The sequence below is a fragment of the Ascaphus truei genome, chromosome 11 (assembly GCF_040206685.1).
Source record: "Ascaphus truei isolate aAscTru1 chromosome 11, aAscTru1.hap1, whole genome shotgun sequence".
Taxonomy (NCBI): domain Eukaryota; kingdom Metazoa; phylum Chordata; class Amphibia; order Anura; family Ascaphidae; genus Ascaphus; species Ascaphus truei.
The window spans coordinates 52,604,075-52,622,103 of NC_134493.1; the positions used below are offsets into that span (position 1 = coordinate 52,604,075).

The 18,029-nt window shown below is 44.2% G+C and overlaps 2 protein-coding genes and 1 long non-coding RNA gene across 12 annotated transcripts in view; 1 reads left to right on the forward strand and 2 right to left on the reverse strand.

Annotated features, from left to right (window-relative positions):
• LOC142462883 (uncharacterized) overlaps positions 1-18,029 on the reverse strand; it is a 69,850-nt gene that overhangs the window by 13,791 nt on the left and 38,030 nt on the right. The window lies entirely within an intron of this gene.
• Positions 9-13,538, forward strand: LOC142463473 (uncharacterized). 9 transcript variants are annotated; one of them, XM_075566298.1, is made up of 6 exons: positions 751-2,836; positions 6,714-6,949; positions 8,001-8,065; positions 8,468-8,671; positions 8,868-8,982; positions 11,891-13,538. In XM_075566298.1, the coding sequence occupies exons 4-6, from the start codon at positions 8,561-8,563 to the stop codon at positions 13,024-13,026; spliced, it is 1,362 nt and encodes a 453-aa protein (XP_075422413.1). In that variant the 5' UTR covers positions 751-2,836; positions 6,714-6,949; positions 8,001-8,065; positions 8,468-8,560; the 3' UTR covers positions 13,027-13,538. The 9 variants fall into 9 exon arrangements, with proteins under 9 accessions (XP_075422412.1, XP_075422408.1, XP_075422413.1 ...); XM_075566290.1 differs by lacking the exon at positions 8,001-8,065 and having other exon boundaries at positions 754-1,217; positions 1,314-2,836; positions 6,753-6,949; XM_075566297.1 differs by lacking the exons at positions 751-2,836; positions 8,001-8,065 and adding an exon at positions 9-304.
• LOC142463476 (uncharacterized) lies at positions 15,030-16,747 on the reverse strand. Of its 2 annotated transcripts, none has more exons than XR_012787442.1 (4): positions 16,374-16,747; positions 15,902-15,955; positions 15,379-15,439; positions 15,030-15,152 (listed from the first exon to the last, which is right to left on the reverse strand). It is a non-coding gene; the product is annotated as an uncharacterized LOC142463476 (long non-coding RNA). The 2 variants fall into 2 exon arrangements; XR_012787441.1 differs by having other exon boundaries at positions 15,869-15,955.

Sequence of the window (18,029 nt, forward strand, 5' to 3'; positions counted from 1 at the left end):
CTGCCAGTCAGTCACTCCAACTGTCATGCATCTCTCAGCCCTATAGCATGCTTGGACTTGTAGTTCTTCTCTGTCCTCTGCGGAGCCCTGTGTAATGGCCGCCGATCAGGGAGACATTGCGGAATACCGCGATCAGGGAGACATTGCGCGTGCGCTAACAGCAATGGGCATGCGCACGCATACAAATATGGCAGAGACTTGCAACGGACACCGCCGCGGACCTCCGGCGACCCGCTTGCCATCCTGAACGCCCCCGGCACTCACCGGATGCACCAGATCACCTCCCCAGCCTCCCCCAACTAAGGTAAGAAAGCTTAAGGGGGAATCTGGCTACATATAATATACCTGCTGTATGGCAGTGCGTAACTGAGATATATATAGATATATATAATCAAAAAATAAATAGATGATAGTGTGTGTGTGTGTGAGTGTGTGAGTGTGTGAGTGTGTGAGTGTGTGAGTGTGTGAGTGTGTGAGTGTGTGAGTGTGTGTGTGTGTGTATATGCGTCTAATGTCAATAATAACAAAGCAACCAATACCTTGGTGCAGCCGTTTGGCGGATGAATGTGCTTACCGAAGCTCTGCACGGACTGGCTGATCTCTAGTGATGTCATCAGCTATAATACAAAGGATTCTGGGTCTTGCAGTTCATTTATCTGTAAATACTATTCTGTTGGAACAGGAAATGAACTACAACTCCCACAAACACCTCAGAGAAATGCGATCGCATAGCAACCAGGAGACAATAACAGAGGAGGAGGCGGACAAGAGGGAGAGCGATACTACACCACGTGAAGGGGGAGGTAGAGAGAGACTGCACCACGTGAAGGGGGAGGTAGAGAGAGACTGCACCACGTGAAGGGGGAGGTAGAGAGAGACTGCACCACGGGAAGGGGGAGGTAGAGAGAGACTGCACCACGGGAAGGGGGAGGTAGAGAGAGACTGCACCACGGGAAGGGGGAGGTAGAGAGAGACTACACCACCTGAAGGGGGAGGTAGAGAGAGACTACACCACGTGAAGGGGGAGGTAGAGAGAGACTATACCACATGAAGGGGGAGGGAGAGAGAGACTACACCACGTGAAGGGGGAGGTAGAGCGAGACTGCACCACGTGAAGGGGGAGGTAGAGAGACTGCACCACGTGAAGGGGGAGGTAGAGAGAGACTGCACCACGTGAAGGGGGAGGTAGAGAGAGACTACACCACGTGAAGGGGGAGGTAGAGAGACTACACCACGTAAAGGGGGAGGTAGAGAGAGACTACACCACGTGTAGGGGGAGGTAGAGAGAGAGACTACACCACGTGAAGGAGGAGGTAGAGAGAGACTGCACCACGTGAAGGGGGAGGTAGAGAGACTGCACCACGTGAAGGGGGAGGTAGAGAGAGAGACAACACCACAAAAGGGGGGAGTAGAGACTACACCACAAAAGGGGGGGTGCATAGAGAGAGATTACAACACAAGATGAGAGGGGGTGATAGAGAGACTATGCCACAAAAGGGGGAAGTAGAGAGACTACACCACAAGAGTTGAGGGTAGAGAGAGACTACACCACAATAGGGGGAAATAGAGAGACAACACAACAAGGGGGGGGGGGTCAGGATAGACTTTACCCCCTCTTTTCTGGGGTAGTCTCTTTACCCACCCCCCTAGTGGTGTAGTCTCTCCCCTCCACCCCTTTGTGGTGTAGTCTCTTTACCAACCCCCATTCTTGTGGTGTAGTCTCTCTCTCTACCCTCCCCCCATTTGTACACACCCCCACCCCTTCTTGTGGTGTAGTCTCTCTACCCCTCATCCCCCCTCCGTTTGTGTACTTCTCTCTCTACCCCTGCCTCTCGTGGTGGTCTCTCTTTTCACATACCCCTCTTTTAGGATTGCCATTGTATGGGGGAGGTGGGGGTATTTTTATATGTATTGGGGGGGGGGGGGTGGTAGGTTATTTTTATATGTATTGGGGAGGTTGCATATTTTGCCATCGTGTCCAATATTTTTTGGACAAGCCATCTGGCAACCGTACCCCCTTTTGTGCTGTAGTATCTCTCTACCATTCCCCCCCCCCCCCCCCCAATACAGTGGTGTAGTTTCTAGCTCCCCTCCCCTCCTGTAGTCTCCCCCCTCCCCTCCTGTAGTCTCTCCCCTCCCCTCCTGTAGTCTCCCCCCTCCCCTCCTGTAGTCTCTCCCCTCCTGTAGTCTCTCCCCTCCTGTAGTCTCTCCCCTCCTCTCCTCTCCTGTAGTCTCTCCCCTCCTGTAGTCTTCCCCCCCCCCCCCAATACAGTGGTGTAGTTTCTAGCTCCCCTCCCCTCCTGTAGTCTCCCCCCTCCCCTCCTGTAGTCTCTCCCCTCCCCTCCTGTAGTCTCTCCCCTCCCCTCCTGTAGTCTCTCCCCTCCCCTCCTATAGTCTCTCCCCTCCTGTAGTCTCTCCCCTCCTGTAGTCCCTCCCCTCCTGTAGTCCCTCCCCTCCTGTAGTCTCTCCCTTCCTGTAGTCCCTCCCCTCATGTAGTCCCTCCCCTCCTGTAGTCTCTCCCCTCCCCTCCTGTAGTCTCTCCCCTCCACTCCCCTCCTGTAGTTTCTCCCCTCCCCTCCTATAGTTTCTCCCCTCCCCTCCTGTAGTCTCTCCCCTCCCCTCCTGTAGTCTCTCACTCCCCCTCCCTTCGGGGAGTAGTCTCGCTCTGCTCCTTTATGATTGGCTGCTCATTGCCATGCTCATTTCTCTGCTTGTGGAGGTAGATGAACTACAAGACCCAGAATCCCTTTAATTTAAAGCTATGATGTCCCCAGAGATCAGCCAATCCGTGCATAGCTTCGGTAAGCACACCTCTTTCCCCCTCGGCTGAAGCAAGGTATGGTTACTGTACTTTGTTACTATTAACATTAAACACGTATACAGCCTATATATTATAATAAAACACCCCAACAATCCTAGAGGGTGAATAAAAGGATAAATACAGACTAATAATATTAGTAGCTAATATAATAATGATGTGATTGTTTGCATGGATTCACACACTGCGTGTATATATAACAAAATGTTAAAAAATACATATCAGTTTTCAATAAAACAGTGTATCCAATATCATCAACATGCAAAACCACAAAATGAAAATCCTCTATCAAACTTGCCAAAGATATTGTAGCTGAAAGTTCATAGAAAAGTCCAATATTTTAGATGAGTGGAGGTATGGCTGCTTCTTATTGGATAAATCAACCCACCCCCCTAAAAATATATATTACAGAGGTAGATAAGATTGCACTCACAAACATGCAGTATGAAAGGGAGAGTCACTGACGAGGTGATATTCGTCTAAAGTTCCAATACAGCATAGGCGAACGCCAAGTGCCTGCGTTCTATCAGTGGAACTGCACCATATACAGCCGCGGTGCGCAAACTGTTGGGGGGGGGGCACAAGATATTTTTTTGGGGGGGGGCACGGGCGTTTGCAGAGATCCCGCGCTCTTCCCCAAGGCATTTAAATTAAACGCCAGGGGACTGCGCGAGGCCTCTGCAACCTCTCCCCCTCCTTCCCAAGTCTCTCTCTCCCCCTCCTTCCCAAGTCTCTCTCTCCCCCTCCTTCCCAAGTCTCTCTCTCCCCCTCCTTCCCAAGTCTGTCTCTCTCCCCCTCCTTTCCAAGTCTGTCTCACTCCCCCTCCTTCCCAAGTCTGTCTCTCTCCCCCTCCTTTCCAAGTCTGTCTCTCTCTCTCCCCCTCCTTCCCAAGTCTGTCTCTCTCCCCCTCCTTCCCAAGTCTGTCTCTCTCCCCCTCCTTCCCAAGTCTGTCTCTCTCTCTCCCTCCTTCCCAAGTCTGTCTCTCTCTCTCCCCCTCCTTCCCAAGTCTGTCTCTCTCTCCCCTCCTTCCCAAGTTTGTCGCTCTCTCCCCCCCACCCCCATATCTTTCTCCCCCCCACCCCCATGTCTTTCTCCCCCCCACCCCCATGTCTTTCTCCCCCCCACCCCCATGTCTTTCTCCCCCCCACCCCCATGTCTTTCTCCCCCCCACCCCCATGTCTTTCTCCCCCCCACCCCCATGTCTTTCTCCCCCCCCCTCCCCCATGTCTTTCTCCCCCCCCCCTCCCCCATGTCTTTCTCCCCCCCTCCCCCATGTCTTTCTCCCCCCCTCCCCCATGTCTTTCTCCCCCCCTCCCCCATGTCTTTCTCCCCCCCTCCCCCATGTCTTTCTCCCCCCCTCCCCCATGTCTTTCTCCCCCCCTCCCCCATGTCTTTCTCCCCCCCTCCCCCATGTCTTTCTCCCCCCCTCCCCCATGTCTTTCTCCCCCCCTCCCCCATGTCTTTCTCCCCCCCTCCCCCATGTCTTTCTTATTCAGCCCCCCTTGGCGTACTGGCAGCAGATACTGTAAGTCATGACTGACTTCCGGTTCAGGCCCCCAGAGGCCCCCTCTGCTTCCGCCACCCCCATCACGCTCCCTTGTCTACCGCTCTTCTCCGCACGCACGCCCTCTGCCATTGCCATCACACTCCCTCTTCCGCCACTCACCTGTCCGTCCTGCACCCCCCTACAGGGCCTGGGGAAGCTGTCTTTGTGTGTATGTGTGTGTGTGTGTACACCTATATATACTAACACACAAAATAGCAGCACTCGCTCAAAATAAAGGGCCCTGACTGCCAGTTTGCGCAAGTTAGAGAAAATGGTATATGCAGGTTTAATGTAACAAATTGAAATTAATACCAGCACAAGAAGATTATAATAAAAAATAATAATAAAGATATTACTTTATTAAAACATATATATATATCTATCTCACACCCAGACCAAACGTTGCGGTCCCCATGGGAGTCATCAGGAGTATCACAGTGACACTAATGCCACCTTTAAATACGCATTGCCTTGGTGCCAAAACAGGAAGGGGAGGAGTGGGGATTATTGCTGGGCAACTAAATCAAGTTTTAAGCAGCTTTAAGAACATATAGAGTTAGTACTGTGACATACACAATCAGTGGTGGATCACAGTATGAGCAAGCATAGGATGATACATAGGCCCAGGTAAATCAAACTGTTAAAGTGGAATTAATATCGAACCCGACGAGAGAGAAATACGCGCGTTATTACCGGGATGCTAAGTAGGGAGGTATCAACATTGCAGGAATCATTTACCGGGTGCGATATTTAGGCTAAATGGCGGTGCGGGAATGAATGCGGCCGTTGGTAAATGCTTTCATACCGCATCGCGATCATATTTCTATCCTAGCCTTCTGTAATCCCTATTATTACAGAAGCCTATGATAGAAATAACATTAACCCCTTTGATGCCCGTGGTTATCAATGTATACCACAGTCACTAAAGGGGTTAATACATTGAAAAAACACTACCGAACCCTGTTGCCCACCTTGCATTGCCATGCATTGCTTTACTAACCGCTAAGGTAAGCAAGGGGTTAACCCATCCCACCACCCTCTCCCGGGCAACTACCTCCAACACCTAATCCCCCAACCCCGGCCCCCTCCAGACTAATGCCCAATATCCCTATTAGCCAATTGTGGCTAATAGAGATTTGGGGCCTTAATCTAAATAAAAGAAACAACCTGTTTTGGCACTTATAATAATGTAAAACATTACATTTAAAAATACATTTTATTGCTAACTGCTATGGTAATGAAGGGATTAACCCCCCCCCCCCCCCGGCTTCCAGCGCCCCCCCCCCCCCCATCTCGGGGTCAACTACCCTCATCACCCACCCCTCCTCTAGACTGATGCCCGATATCCTATCAACCATATGTGGCTAATAGTGGTTTTGGGCATTGAAAAAAAGAAAATATAAAACAATAGAGAACATTAAAAATACATTTTAAACCTAAAACCATTGATTATCACTGTGAATAACAAGGCCATCTAAATGGGAAATCCAGATATCCACATTGGTAATAAAAGGTAAACCGTAATTAAAGAAATACATTAAATCAAAATAAAATACGTTAATAAACCCCCATTAATTACCTTAATTACCTTAGTGGTTGCTATGGTAATGAAGAAGTAAAACCGCTACACGCTCCTCTCCCCGCCCCTGGAAGCCTAACTAACTACCCCCATCATCTACCCTCCTACCCCCAATCTCTCTTTTGCACCTCTTAATCATTAAATGTTTGGCATCATTTGATTTGTCATTGCAACGGTTACAATATGTATTTGTTATTCTTGCAAATAGGTGTCACAGTGTAACTGCCCTTACTGTAAAGAACCCTTTCCTTTATTGTTGGTGAAATCTCCTTTCCTCCCTTAAGGGATGCCCCCGAGTCCTTTGTACTGCCCGTGGGATGAATAGTTATTTTGAAAGCTCCTTGTATTGTCCCCAAATATATTTGTATATAGTTATCATATCCCCTCTTAGACGCCTCTTTTCTAAAAGTAAACAAATAGATTATTATATATTATAATCCCATCTTTGGCAACACATATATTGACTCGAGATAACCTCAGTCCTATACAACACAGGCCTGGCGTGCCAGGCATAACAACAATTTGTGTCTTTTTAAAACAATTTGTAACCAATGTTAATCCCTTAAACACCAGATTGATATCTACTATGGGGTTAATATTTACTGTTGTATTTAAAATAACTATTTTATCACTTATTTCAGGTTGGTTTAGCTTATCTTGCCTATTATCGTGGCCATTCTATACATGGGAAAGACAGGGCTAAAGCCAGCCTGGACTAGGTGATAAATTATTTGCAGTATATAAAATTGTATATTTTTCTTGCACTGCAGGGTGACATCTACACCTCCCTCTCTCTCCCCCATTTGTAGTCGTACTGTTGTGAAGGACAAGTACAATATAGATCACGAACTGCAGTGGTCACCACGTGCTGCAACATTTCCACAAAGACCAGATCCCATTCTCGGAGAATCTGATGAACTAATTGGGGATGAACCAGGACAAGAAGCAGATGACTGAGAGGATCTTGAATCACACCCTGGAGATCATCTACCTGCTGACTGGAGAGGTGAGGGCTCCAGGGGATGTGAAAATGGCACCATCTTATCTCATTATAAGGGTCCTGCAGAACATTAATAAGGGAGGTACTTGAGATGTAAGTAAGAGCACAGGAGCAGGGAAGAAGTTTGGTCACATGGAGAGCCCCGGGTCACATAAGGACATGATTGGGCATCGAGAGAACAGTCAGTCCAAGAAGAAACATGTTTTTGCAGGAGGAGATCCTCGAGCCACTATGTATATTATACATATATTATAAAATTGATGTAGTGTAGATCACTATAGCGAACATACTGGGATTTAGTATACCATCACATCAATTTATGATGAGCGTCTGTATATGATATTCTTTGTTACATAGATAACTTACTCCCATTTCTTGGCTGCCCCCTAGGCTCACTCTCTGTGTACTGTAGTGCCCACTTATATCCTCACTATCACTATGTGAGCTATTTAAATAATTAATTTATCAACTAATACTATTGATATATATGGTACAGTAATACCCATTACCACCTATTCTATTATTATTAGCTGTGCGATACTACATCCCTTCTTTGCCCCACTATAATGTGATGTTACCAACTACACCTATGACGATCGGATATCCATCAGCCCGCTTATTGATGTATTTTTAGATATGTTTTAGAACCCTTATATACTGGGAAGTATGTCTTCCGTTTGGACTAAAATAACTTCTTTTTTTTTTTTAGCACCTTTTATTTGTTGCCCACCGATTTGTATAGGTAACTATTTACCTGCTATAGGGACTGCATATCTATAAAGCCAAGCTGATTTACAGTGGCGGTTTATCAAGACATTGGTTCTTAGGACGTAGTATACGATCCAAATATATATTTATGTGGCAAACAAGGTGGGGGCTTTTTGGTGTACACCACTCTAGGGTTCACCTGTATTTCTCTCCTTATCCCAATATGCACCTCCCACTAGACTTTATTTAATAGTTGAGTGGTAATTCCCCCGCCCCTTTTTTTGGTTGTCTATTGTGTTTTGCCTGCCTTTGGACTCCTCTGCTTCTCTCCTGCCCGACCTCGGGACAGTGACCTCTACTCTGACCCTGGAACCGGACCCCACAACTCTTAATCATTCAGGATCTAGATTCCAGGTACGGGTCAGTCTATACTCCCCATTTCTGCCTAGCTGGTCTGTCTCCTGGACAGTAACAAGTGACGTACGCAAACATAGGTTGTAACTATAATATCGCGAGTCCTGTAATGATTACAGATTATTTTGAATGGGATTGTTCTACAATCCATGATATTTGTGCCATATAGGCACAGTGGAGTCAATGAGTTTGGTGCAGTCAAATCAGTGATATAAAAGACAGAATTGGTGTGTAGGCCACTGAATAAATTGCTTGAGTGTAGAGCGGTTAACAAGATTTGTCCCTCTGACGCCCTTCACTTTACCTCTCACTGAGAAGCAACAAATCTTCAGGAGAATGGGACTGAACGTTTGTCTGTGGCTCTGCACAGAGATATTTATTTCTGTATATCTCAATGTGTAGGATTATATTGTTGTGAAGAAGCACGGTGAGCATGTCACAGACAGCAGCAGTCCCTGTGTCACCGAAGGATTGTGCAGGACCCAGAGACACATCATGGAGCATCCAACTAACTCACGGATACATGGCAGAAACAATGCCAGGATGCTGGAGACTGAGAAGATCCTGGAACACACCAACAGGATCATTCACCTACTGACTGGAGAGGTGAGGGCTGCTGAACAGCGGTACATTTTACCACCTTTATGTCTTCAATCAGCTTTTTCTTTAGCTACAGTAACTTTGTTCTATGTATCTGTATTTTCCTCTCACCCTTGCTCGCCTGGCTTTCCATAAATAAAAGATTCTTTCAGGACCAATTGTTATGTCTGGATAATAAGTGAGGGGATTCTTTGTGATACAGGTACCTATAAAGTGTGACGATGTTGCTGTGTATTTATCCATGGAGGAGTGGGGTTATTTAGAAGAACACAAGGAGCTCTACAAGGATGTGATGGAGAATAACCTCATATCACTGGGTAAGAGGAGGCTTTCTCTCATTCTAGTAGAGGTGTCTGTCAAGTGGCATTCTATTGGCTGAAAATGAGTGTAAAAGCGCTTATTAAACTTCTGTTTTAATTTTTGGTGCCCGTGATTGAAGTGTGCACATTTATGTAATATTTGAACAATAACAAAGTGATAAAATAAACAGTGATAAAATTGTCCAATTTGACTTAAGTCTATAAGCTGCCTAAAAAGTCTGGCTGGATTTCTTGGGAAAGCAGAGTGAAGGAAACTTGGAAAAAAGGAACTTTTATGGCGCTTGGACAGTTAGTTCATGAAACAAATGTCTGTGAAATTAACCCATCCAGGTGAGTATCCTTGGAAATCAGCTCTGCTGCTGGGAATTCCTCAGTGCTTATTGCAGTGCTGCCGTGGATATATGCAATTGGAAACAATAAAAAGAGAGAGTGCCACAATAGTGCATTATCCCTGGTGATTTGCACTTTTCATTGCTAATGATAGACTTGTGAGAGACCATATGTATGATCACAAAATTATTTTAATTAAACTATGCATATAAAAAACAGGTTGATGTGACCAAACAAGGTTTAAAAAAAACAAACAAACTGTGTTGGCTAGATCTTCTTTTCTACGTCGATGTGCAAACTTGGAAATCTATTTTCGAGAACTAGCTAGGACACGAGCCTAGTGCATGGAAGTCTCGGCGTGCTGCGGATCCCTGGCTGGTTTATTGGTAGTGCTGCGGACGTGCTGCATCAGCTGCTCATGTGCTGCATCAGCTGCTCGGCTTCACCTCTCTGGTCATGTTTGCCGGCCGGCTTCTCCGAGCGACAGCACTATTCTCAGCTGCGGGATCCCCGAGGATATTTTCGTCTTAACCCTACGCGTTGCAAAACAGGAGCGTCTCTTCCTCAGGCGTGGTGTAAGATGCCAGTTCTTGGCTGCTAGTTAAACTTTTTCAGTTGCACACGACCTTAGAGGTGAAGCCGAAGCAGCTGATGCTGCAGCAGGGCTGGCACACTGTCAATAAGCCAGCCGCAAAACCGCAACACACCGAGACGTCCATGTACTAGGTTTGTGTCCTAGCTACTTCTAGTAAGTAGATTTCCAATTTTACACAGACATAGAAAAGAAGATCTAGCCAAAACGATTTGTTTGTTTTTTTTAAACCTTGTTTGGTCACATCAACCTGTTTTGTATATGGAGTTTTTTTTTTGATGCAGAGTTTTATTAAAATCATTTTGTGATCATACATTTGGCCTCTCACAAGGATATTTTTCTTGTTTCCAATTGCATATATCCACGGCAGCACTGCAATGAGCACTGAGGAATTCCCAGCAGCAGAGCTGATTTTCAAGAATACTCACCTGCATGGGTTTGATTTCACAGTTCATTTGTTTCATCCACTAACTGTCCAAGCGTCATAAAAGTTCCTTTTTTCCATGTGGCGTTCAATCAAAAAAGGATCTCGAGCTTAAGTTTTCTGATATTAGCAATTTTAGAAAAAAATAAAGTTAATTTGAGGTTCGTGTAAGGAATAAGAAACAGTACATTCCAATCACAAGTTGCTACGTGTGGTTTATTCTAATTGAAATGTTGAACCACAAATGTTTATTAAACTATGTTTCTCAAATACACGCTTATCCATGTGTACGTGGGTGTGTCTGTGAAAGGGGTTAACAACAAACAGCCCTCCAGTTGTCCCACTCACCTTCCCGACGGGCACCAAAATGATCACTCAAACCCTAAAACCATCACATAATACCCCAATTATGTTGCCACCACCAGGATTAAGGTCTTAAACCTCAGAGTCCTCTGTCCCCCTTATACTACAAAAACCCTCTGTCCCCCTTATACTACAAAAACATGCATTTAAACAAGAACTCAATTTAGCAAAACATGTCGGAAAATTTGATCAATCTCTTCAAAAGGTAATAGGTTCAATTAGTACTCAAAGATGTTACTTATTCAATTTTACAGTGCTTATTGCAGAAAAAAGGATTACAAAAACATACAGTACATACCGTAGATTCAGAATAATATTAATTCCTTCAAGATGCCAAGAAGTATAAAATATTTTTTTTTAAACAGTGTATCAGGTATAACACACTTCTGTGTAAATCTGTTGTAGGGATTAAAAAAAACACACTTTTAAACCCCAGGCCTTTCATCTGTGACAAAGCCTTTTGTGAGTGTGTTTTCTTCCCTGTGACACTTTTAAATCTGGATTCTCTGATAAAGGGGAATTATTTAATTTCATTTTAATATGAGAGTATAAAATACCTCATAACTCTCTCCCTGTAACCTTCATATTAATGATACCCACATTCTGGTGTTCAGAGAAGTCCGACAGATGCATATGTATCACCAGTGACAGTCCTACTTTAAACCTTGAGAGGGAAACTTATTATCTGATATTTGCAACACAGATGATATATTCTCACATTTTATATCAATACAATCTTGTACTTTTGGCCCTTTCAGATTTATACCTGACATTATTATGGGATATACTGTACCTGACCTGAATTATTTTACATAATGTTAATCGTTAATTTGTATTGAAGAAAGTGCTGCCTCTGTCACCTTTGGATCTGCTGGTCAGGGAATCTCTAAGGAATGTATTATGTCTTTTGAAGTTTGCCCCAGCAGATAGAATAATACCTGGTGGTGTATCTGTAAACTGTTGCGTCTCATTTCAATGTTAGCATGGCTTTCCTTACTGGTTTGATTGCCACCCAAGTCGTGGACACATGATATACAATGATAATTTAACAAGTAACAGAAAAATAGTTATCTTAAAAAGCAGGTTAAGAAATTGGTTGCTGGATTACTCCCATACTTTATTCCTTGCATGGCTTTATTGTGACAATGTTTATGCTATTAATTACCTTATGTTCTCACTGCATTTCTTTCCAACAGATATGTCCATGACCAGAGATTCATGGACAGGATGTCAAACTCCTCTTTGCTCACCAGATCGTGTAAATGAAGATAACAGTGTTATTAAAAATGATCAGGGAACAAATCGCTTGATGCAAAATAAACCAAGAAAAAGACACACAAAATCTGTGAGATACATGGCTAATGAATCAAGCTCACGGGAAGAAGAAAATGTCACAGGCTCCCACATTTATACACTCAAAGAACATACAGAAAATGCATGTACTCATATTATGGAAGGATGCAAAGGAATCACTAATGCACATACACTTGTGAATTGTAAGTGCAGTGAATGTGGTAAAAACGTTAAAAATAAATCGGCTTATGAAATTCACCAAAAAGTACATACCACAGAAAGGTTGTATAGCAGCTTTGAAGGTCAGAAATGCTTTACTAGTAACTCAGATCTTTTTAAAAATCATACAATTCATGAGGGAGAAAAGTGGTTTGGTTGCTCTGAATGTGGAAAACACTTTCCTAGTAAATATAGTCTTGTTAGACATTTTACAGTTCATACGGGAGAGAAACCTTTTGTTTGCTCTGAATGTGGGAAATGTTTTAACCAGAACTCGAATCTTGTTAAACATCAGAGAATTCACACAGGAGAAAAGCCATTTGTTTGCTCTAAATGTGGGAACTGTTTTTCCAATAGCTCAAGTCTTGCTGCACATCAAATCATTCATACAAGAGATAAACCATGTGTTTGCTCTGAATGTGGGAAAAGTTTTTCCCACAGATCAAATCTTCTTAAACATCAGAAAATTCACACAGGAGAAAAGCCATTTGTTTGCACTGAATGTGGAAAATGTTTTTCCCACTACTCAACTTTTGTTATACATCAGAGAATTCACACAGGAGAGAGACCATTTGTTTGCTCTGAATGTGAAAAATGTTTTTCCAGCAGCTCAACTCTTGTTAAACATCAGCAAATTCACACAGGAGAGAAGCCATTTATTTGTTCTGAATGTGGGAAATGTTTTTCCAACCGCTCAAATCTTGTTAAACATCAGATAATTCACACGGGAGAGAAGCCGTTTGTTTGCGCTTTATGTGGCAAATGTTTTACTCACAACTCTGCTCTTGTTACACATCAGAAAATTCACACAGGAGATTAACCATTTTTTTTGCTCTGAATGTGGGAAATATTTTAGCCAGAGTTCATAATTTATTAAACATCAGCGACAACACAGACAAACATATACCGTTAAAAAGGCCACGTGTTATTTTGATGGAATGGGGCCCAGGGACCAGTATAATAACGGTTAAGCTGATCCCTTGGCCCCTGCCCATTTTTCCCTAGGGCTTATCTGTCAACCAGACCCTGGCACTAGCTGGTTTTAATGTGAGTAGCCCCTTCCATACCTTGTACCGTTATTCTTTTTATTCCAGTTTTGAAAATGTAATACAGTATAAAAATGTGTTTTGGGTAACAATAAAGCAGAGCCAGAGTCTCTGGACAGGCAGGGCTGACAATCCCTTTTTGTGCAGCTTTACATGTCAAGAGAAAATTGCTGGAACTGGAAGGGGAGGTGCAGGCGACAAAGAAGAAAGTGTCCATGGACAGAAATTGGGCTCAGGGGCCATGTGCCCCAGCTGGGGTTGCCTCCCCAGCCAGAGTGGCGTGAGATGTCTGAAAGGTCTCTACTCCCTACGAAGAGTGGACGCATAACCCTAGGTAAGCCTTCACTGTGGCACTCAGCACCTAGCCAGCTAGTATTTCCCTCGCATGCCCTGTTTTAGTGAGTATAGCTGTGATTTGTGTGTTGTGCTTGCTGGCTCGGGCTGGAAGAAAAAGTCTTTATTTCACTGCTTTGTCCTGTCTGGTGCCTTGATCCCTAGGTTAAGTTATGCTCTTCCGTGACAGTGATTACTTTATGGTTCATCTCTGAGGAAGATGGTTGCTTTTGAGTAGAGCTCCATCAGCGGCTGTGAATCCCATTTTGCTAGCAGCTGATCGAGGCACAATTGATGGCCAAATTACTGAATTTTGGGTCTAGCCACCAAATAGCTCCCTAAATATGCATCTAAAGTCAACAAAGCACTCGCATTCTCAAGAGGCGGTGGACTTCTTTAAGAGGCAAGAAACAGCTCCCAGACTGCAGGAATCTGTGCGATCTCATGTGCTGGCTCTGATTCCAACAATGAATCGGACCCTAGAGAATCGAGTCAACCGAGCACTAAAAAAAAAGATATAAAAGCGTTACTCAAACATTAAGTGCATGTTTCAAGCTGAAATACAAACAGCCGTGAGAGAGGTTACCACAGAGATTACCATGCAGGGAGACTGAGTTGACAGGAAATAAACAATGAGGTTATCACTCACAAAGAAGACGAGGACTTGGAATTTTCTACCATGCGCTTCAAGATAGAAGATATCCTAGAGAGACAGGAGGATCTCAAGAATAGGATCCGATATAACACCCAAGGAATACTGGGATTAACATAGATGAATATTTTATGAAATTCTCTCTCAAGTTCCTACTGCTCGATACCCCACAGTATAAGTTCCTGCTAGACAGCCCACAGAGCTTTACAGGCCAAACCTAAACCTTCAGAAAACCCTAGAGATGTGATAGTGTGCCTGGACTTTAAAAGGGTTTCGGAAGCAACAAGGCGGGAGGCTACATCTCGGCCCTAGATTATATTTGAGAATAATATTATTAAAAATGTTTGCGGACCTTGCCCTCTCTACATTGCTGAAGAGAATTGAAACCGTTCACAGAGGCTCTGAGAAAGTAGGAAAATATTAAAGAATATATCTTGCAACTCCTCCGTGCTCCAACAGATGCAGCCAGATGTATTGTCGCATAGTCTTTGCGTGAGGTTCACCCTCACCCCCATACATTTAATGGCTGCACGCATTTGGCACGTGAATGTGACACATAGTGACAATTGAGTTTTAGCATTGGCTGCAATACCGATCAGAAATTATAGTAGGGGCTAGCGTGCTATTGTGTCTTCAAAATCTAAATGAAATGTAACCCATCCCTTATTCCCGTTCATTTTCATATGATTCAATATGATATCATACTGTATGTAATGATATTGAAATGTATAAAATTAATTGTAGAAACTTGAGAACTCAAAAGTAGTTTCAAATAAAAATACTATCTAATAATAATATTTCTTATCAAGCTTTATGACGAGTACAATAATACAAATTCCTTTTCTCTTCTTCCAAATGGACAATTTTTTTCCTTCAGCATCTTCTTCGGCCTGGCTGGCTCTTGGACATCTTCGCCTGTAAAGAGAGAATATTCTATATTAATAATCACGCATAAATACAACAGTGTACTGCTCGAATTACATGTTTGGAATGGTACACATCTTTCTGCGCATGCGCGTTTCTATGGAACCTGGTTGAAATGCATATGCGTGTCATTTAATTTCTGCATATGCGTGTCACTATGGAACATGGTTGAAATTAAAACTATTGTAGATGCATGAATTACAGTACTGTACATTACGTGACTGTGTTGCTGGATGTGTTTCCTGAGTGAACAGAGTGTTGTAATCGGCCCACTAAACCTGCAAAAGATGAATGAACACAAGAATTAAACAATGACTACAATATTAATTTTTTCATTTTTGAAATACAGTACTAGAATACGGCAATAATAAAATCTTCTTTCACTGCCAACTGACATCTTATTGCTGTGTCTTTTACATCTTGAAATGTTACATACTGTCATTTTAAGATTTTTTGTTTAGAGAAGAAAATACTGTACATGCATCAATTTAAGTACAGTACACTACCTTGCAGGATGTTTTTCCTGCACAAAGTGTTGTCATCAGCCTGCTAAACCCGCAAAAAAATTATTGAACACAAGACTTAAACAATGACTACTATGTGAATTTTTGCATTTTTTGCATTTTAAAATACAGTACTACAGTGGAATAAGACAATAATAAGACATGTTAAATAATTGTGAGATTGTTTGTTAGAGAAAAAAATACTGTAAATCCATGAATTAAAGTACAGTACTGTACATTTCCTGACAGTATTGCTGGTTGTTTTTCCGTGTTGTCATCAGCCCGCCAAACCTGCAAAACAAGAATGAAAAAAAGAATTAAACAATAATTACAATAAAGTATTCAATTAAAAATATTTTTATGTTAAACTTTATTTATTAAAGATAGCCGTCTTCTAAGCTCTGAGTACTCCAGCCAAGAGCCCTTTGATGCAGCAGAAGGGTATTGATGGTGTCTTTGATTGATTTGAACTTTTCAGGGGTTATTTTAAGCTGCTTCTTCAGTTTGTCCATAATGGCTCCCTTAAAATTGGTGGGCATCGACTTCTTCCCCCTCGACGCGACAGTTAACTACTTGGCACCACTGGGAATACAGGTAAAAACTGACACGGTGCTTGAAAATTAGCAGGGGATATTGACTAGGCTGTCCTCCGCAGTTGTTCACATATCTGGACAGAGTTTTGGATGGTATAACGAAAGCTGCATATCACCTGCTGGAATTCCACGGATCACCGTTTTTCTTTGCCTCTGAGGTGCCACAGGTGTGCTTTGGAAAGCAGGTATGGCTATCTGCTGTGGGAGGATGCTATCTGGCTGGTTTCTCCATCTGCGGGTCTTGTAGACAAACTTTCCTACTTGTTTGGGGAGGGGATGGGGAGTGATGTGCAGGGGTGATGGGATGTGCAGGCAGGGGGGGGGGTGTGCAGGAAGGGGTGATGTTCAGGCAGGGGATGTGATGGGCAGGAAGGGGGGATGTGATGGGCAGGAAGGGGGGATGTGATGGGCAGGAAGGGGGGATGTGATGGGCAGGGGGGGATGTAATGGGCAGGAAGGGGGGATGTGATGGGCAGGGAGTGATGTGATGGGCAGGGGGGTGGGATGTGCAGGCTGGGGAGTGATGTGCAGGCAGGAGATGTGATGTGCAGGCAGGGGATCTGATTAGCAGGAGGGGTGGGATGTGCAGGCTGGTGGGGTGATGGGCAGGAAGGGGGGATGTGATGGGCAGGAAGGGGGGATGTGATGGGCAGGGGGGGTGGGATGTGATGTGCAGGGGAGTATTGTGTGTCTGTCCGTCTGTCTGTCCGTTAGCAATAAAGCTTTTTAAAAAAAAGTGAGTGATGTGCAGGAAGGGGAATGTAGTGATGGGCAGGGGGGGAATGTAGTAATGTGCAGGAAGGGGGGATGTGATGGGCAGGGGGGGGAAATGGAATGGGCAGGGGGGGATGTGATGGGCAGGGGGTGGGATGTGCAGGCAGGGGGATGTGATGGGCAGGGGGGTGATGTGCAGGAAGGGGTAATATGACCTTACTGGGGGGAGAGGTAATGGTTCTACCGTGGGAGATCACCTTCAGTTCCTGGTGCCTACGGCAGATGGAGGCGCTGCACTGCTAAGTAGATATGTGGGGTATGAACCCCAGAAGCCTGTTCCCTGGAACACAGTTACATGTATATAGTAGAGCGTGTCTCTGTCTCTCACTCTGTCTCTCTGTCTGTGTCTCTCTCTCTCTCTCTCTCTCTCTCTCTCTCTCTCGTCAGCTCTTCTCCCTAGATCTGTATATAGAGTGTCAGCTCTTCTCCCTAGATCTGTATATAGAGTGTCAGCTCTTCTCTCTACATCTGTATATAGAGTGTCAGCTCTTCTCCCTACATCTGTATATAGAGTGTCAGCTCTTCTCCCTAGATCTGTATATAGAGTGTCAGCTCTCCCTGTATTGGAATATGGTGTCAGCTTTTCTGCATGTACCTTTATATAGTGTTCTCTTCTCCCTTTATTTGTAAATGGGAGTGTCACCTCTTCTCATTGTTTCTGTATTTAGAGTGCCAGCTCTTCTCCCTGTCAATATAACATGGCAGCTGTTCTCCCTGTATCTGTATATAGTGTCAGCCATGCTCTCTGTATCTGTAAAGAGTTTGAGCTCTTCTCTCTGTTTTTAGCCCCCTTTCCCTTTCCCTATGCCTAAGGCCGCGCTTACAGTGCTGGCGACGCGACCGATGACGTCGCCACTAGCGAAAGTTAAACTTTTAGTTTTAAGCGACTGTCTCTAAAAAAATCAAATTTACCCGGCTTCAACATTTTTGGTCGCTCCGTCGCGCTTACTATAAGCGTATGCGACAGAGTCAATGGATTTGTTTTCGAGCAGCGTCGC

Bases quoted from the DNA above. Each gene is read 5' to 3' on its own strand.
- LOC142463473 (XM_075566297.1), top strand. From the start codon at position 6,872: ATGAACCAGGACAAGAAGCAGATGACTGAGAGGATCTTGAATCACACC. The intron at 6,950-8,467 runs GTGAGGGCTCCA...CTCAATGTGTAG, and splicing joins TCTACCTGCTGACTGGAGAG to GATTATATTGTTGTGAAGAA. The intron at 8,983-11,890 runs GTAAGAGGAGGC...TCTTTCCAACAG, and splicing joins GAATAACCTCATATCACTGG to ATATGTCCATGACCAGAGAT.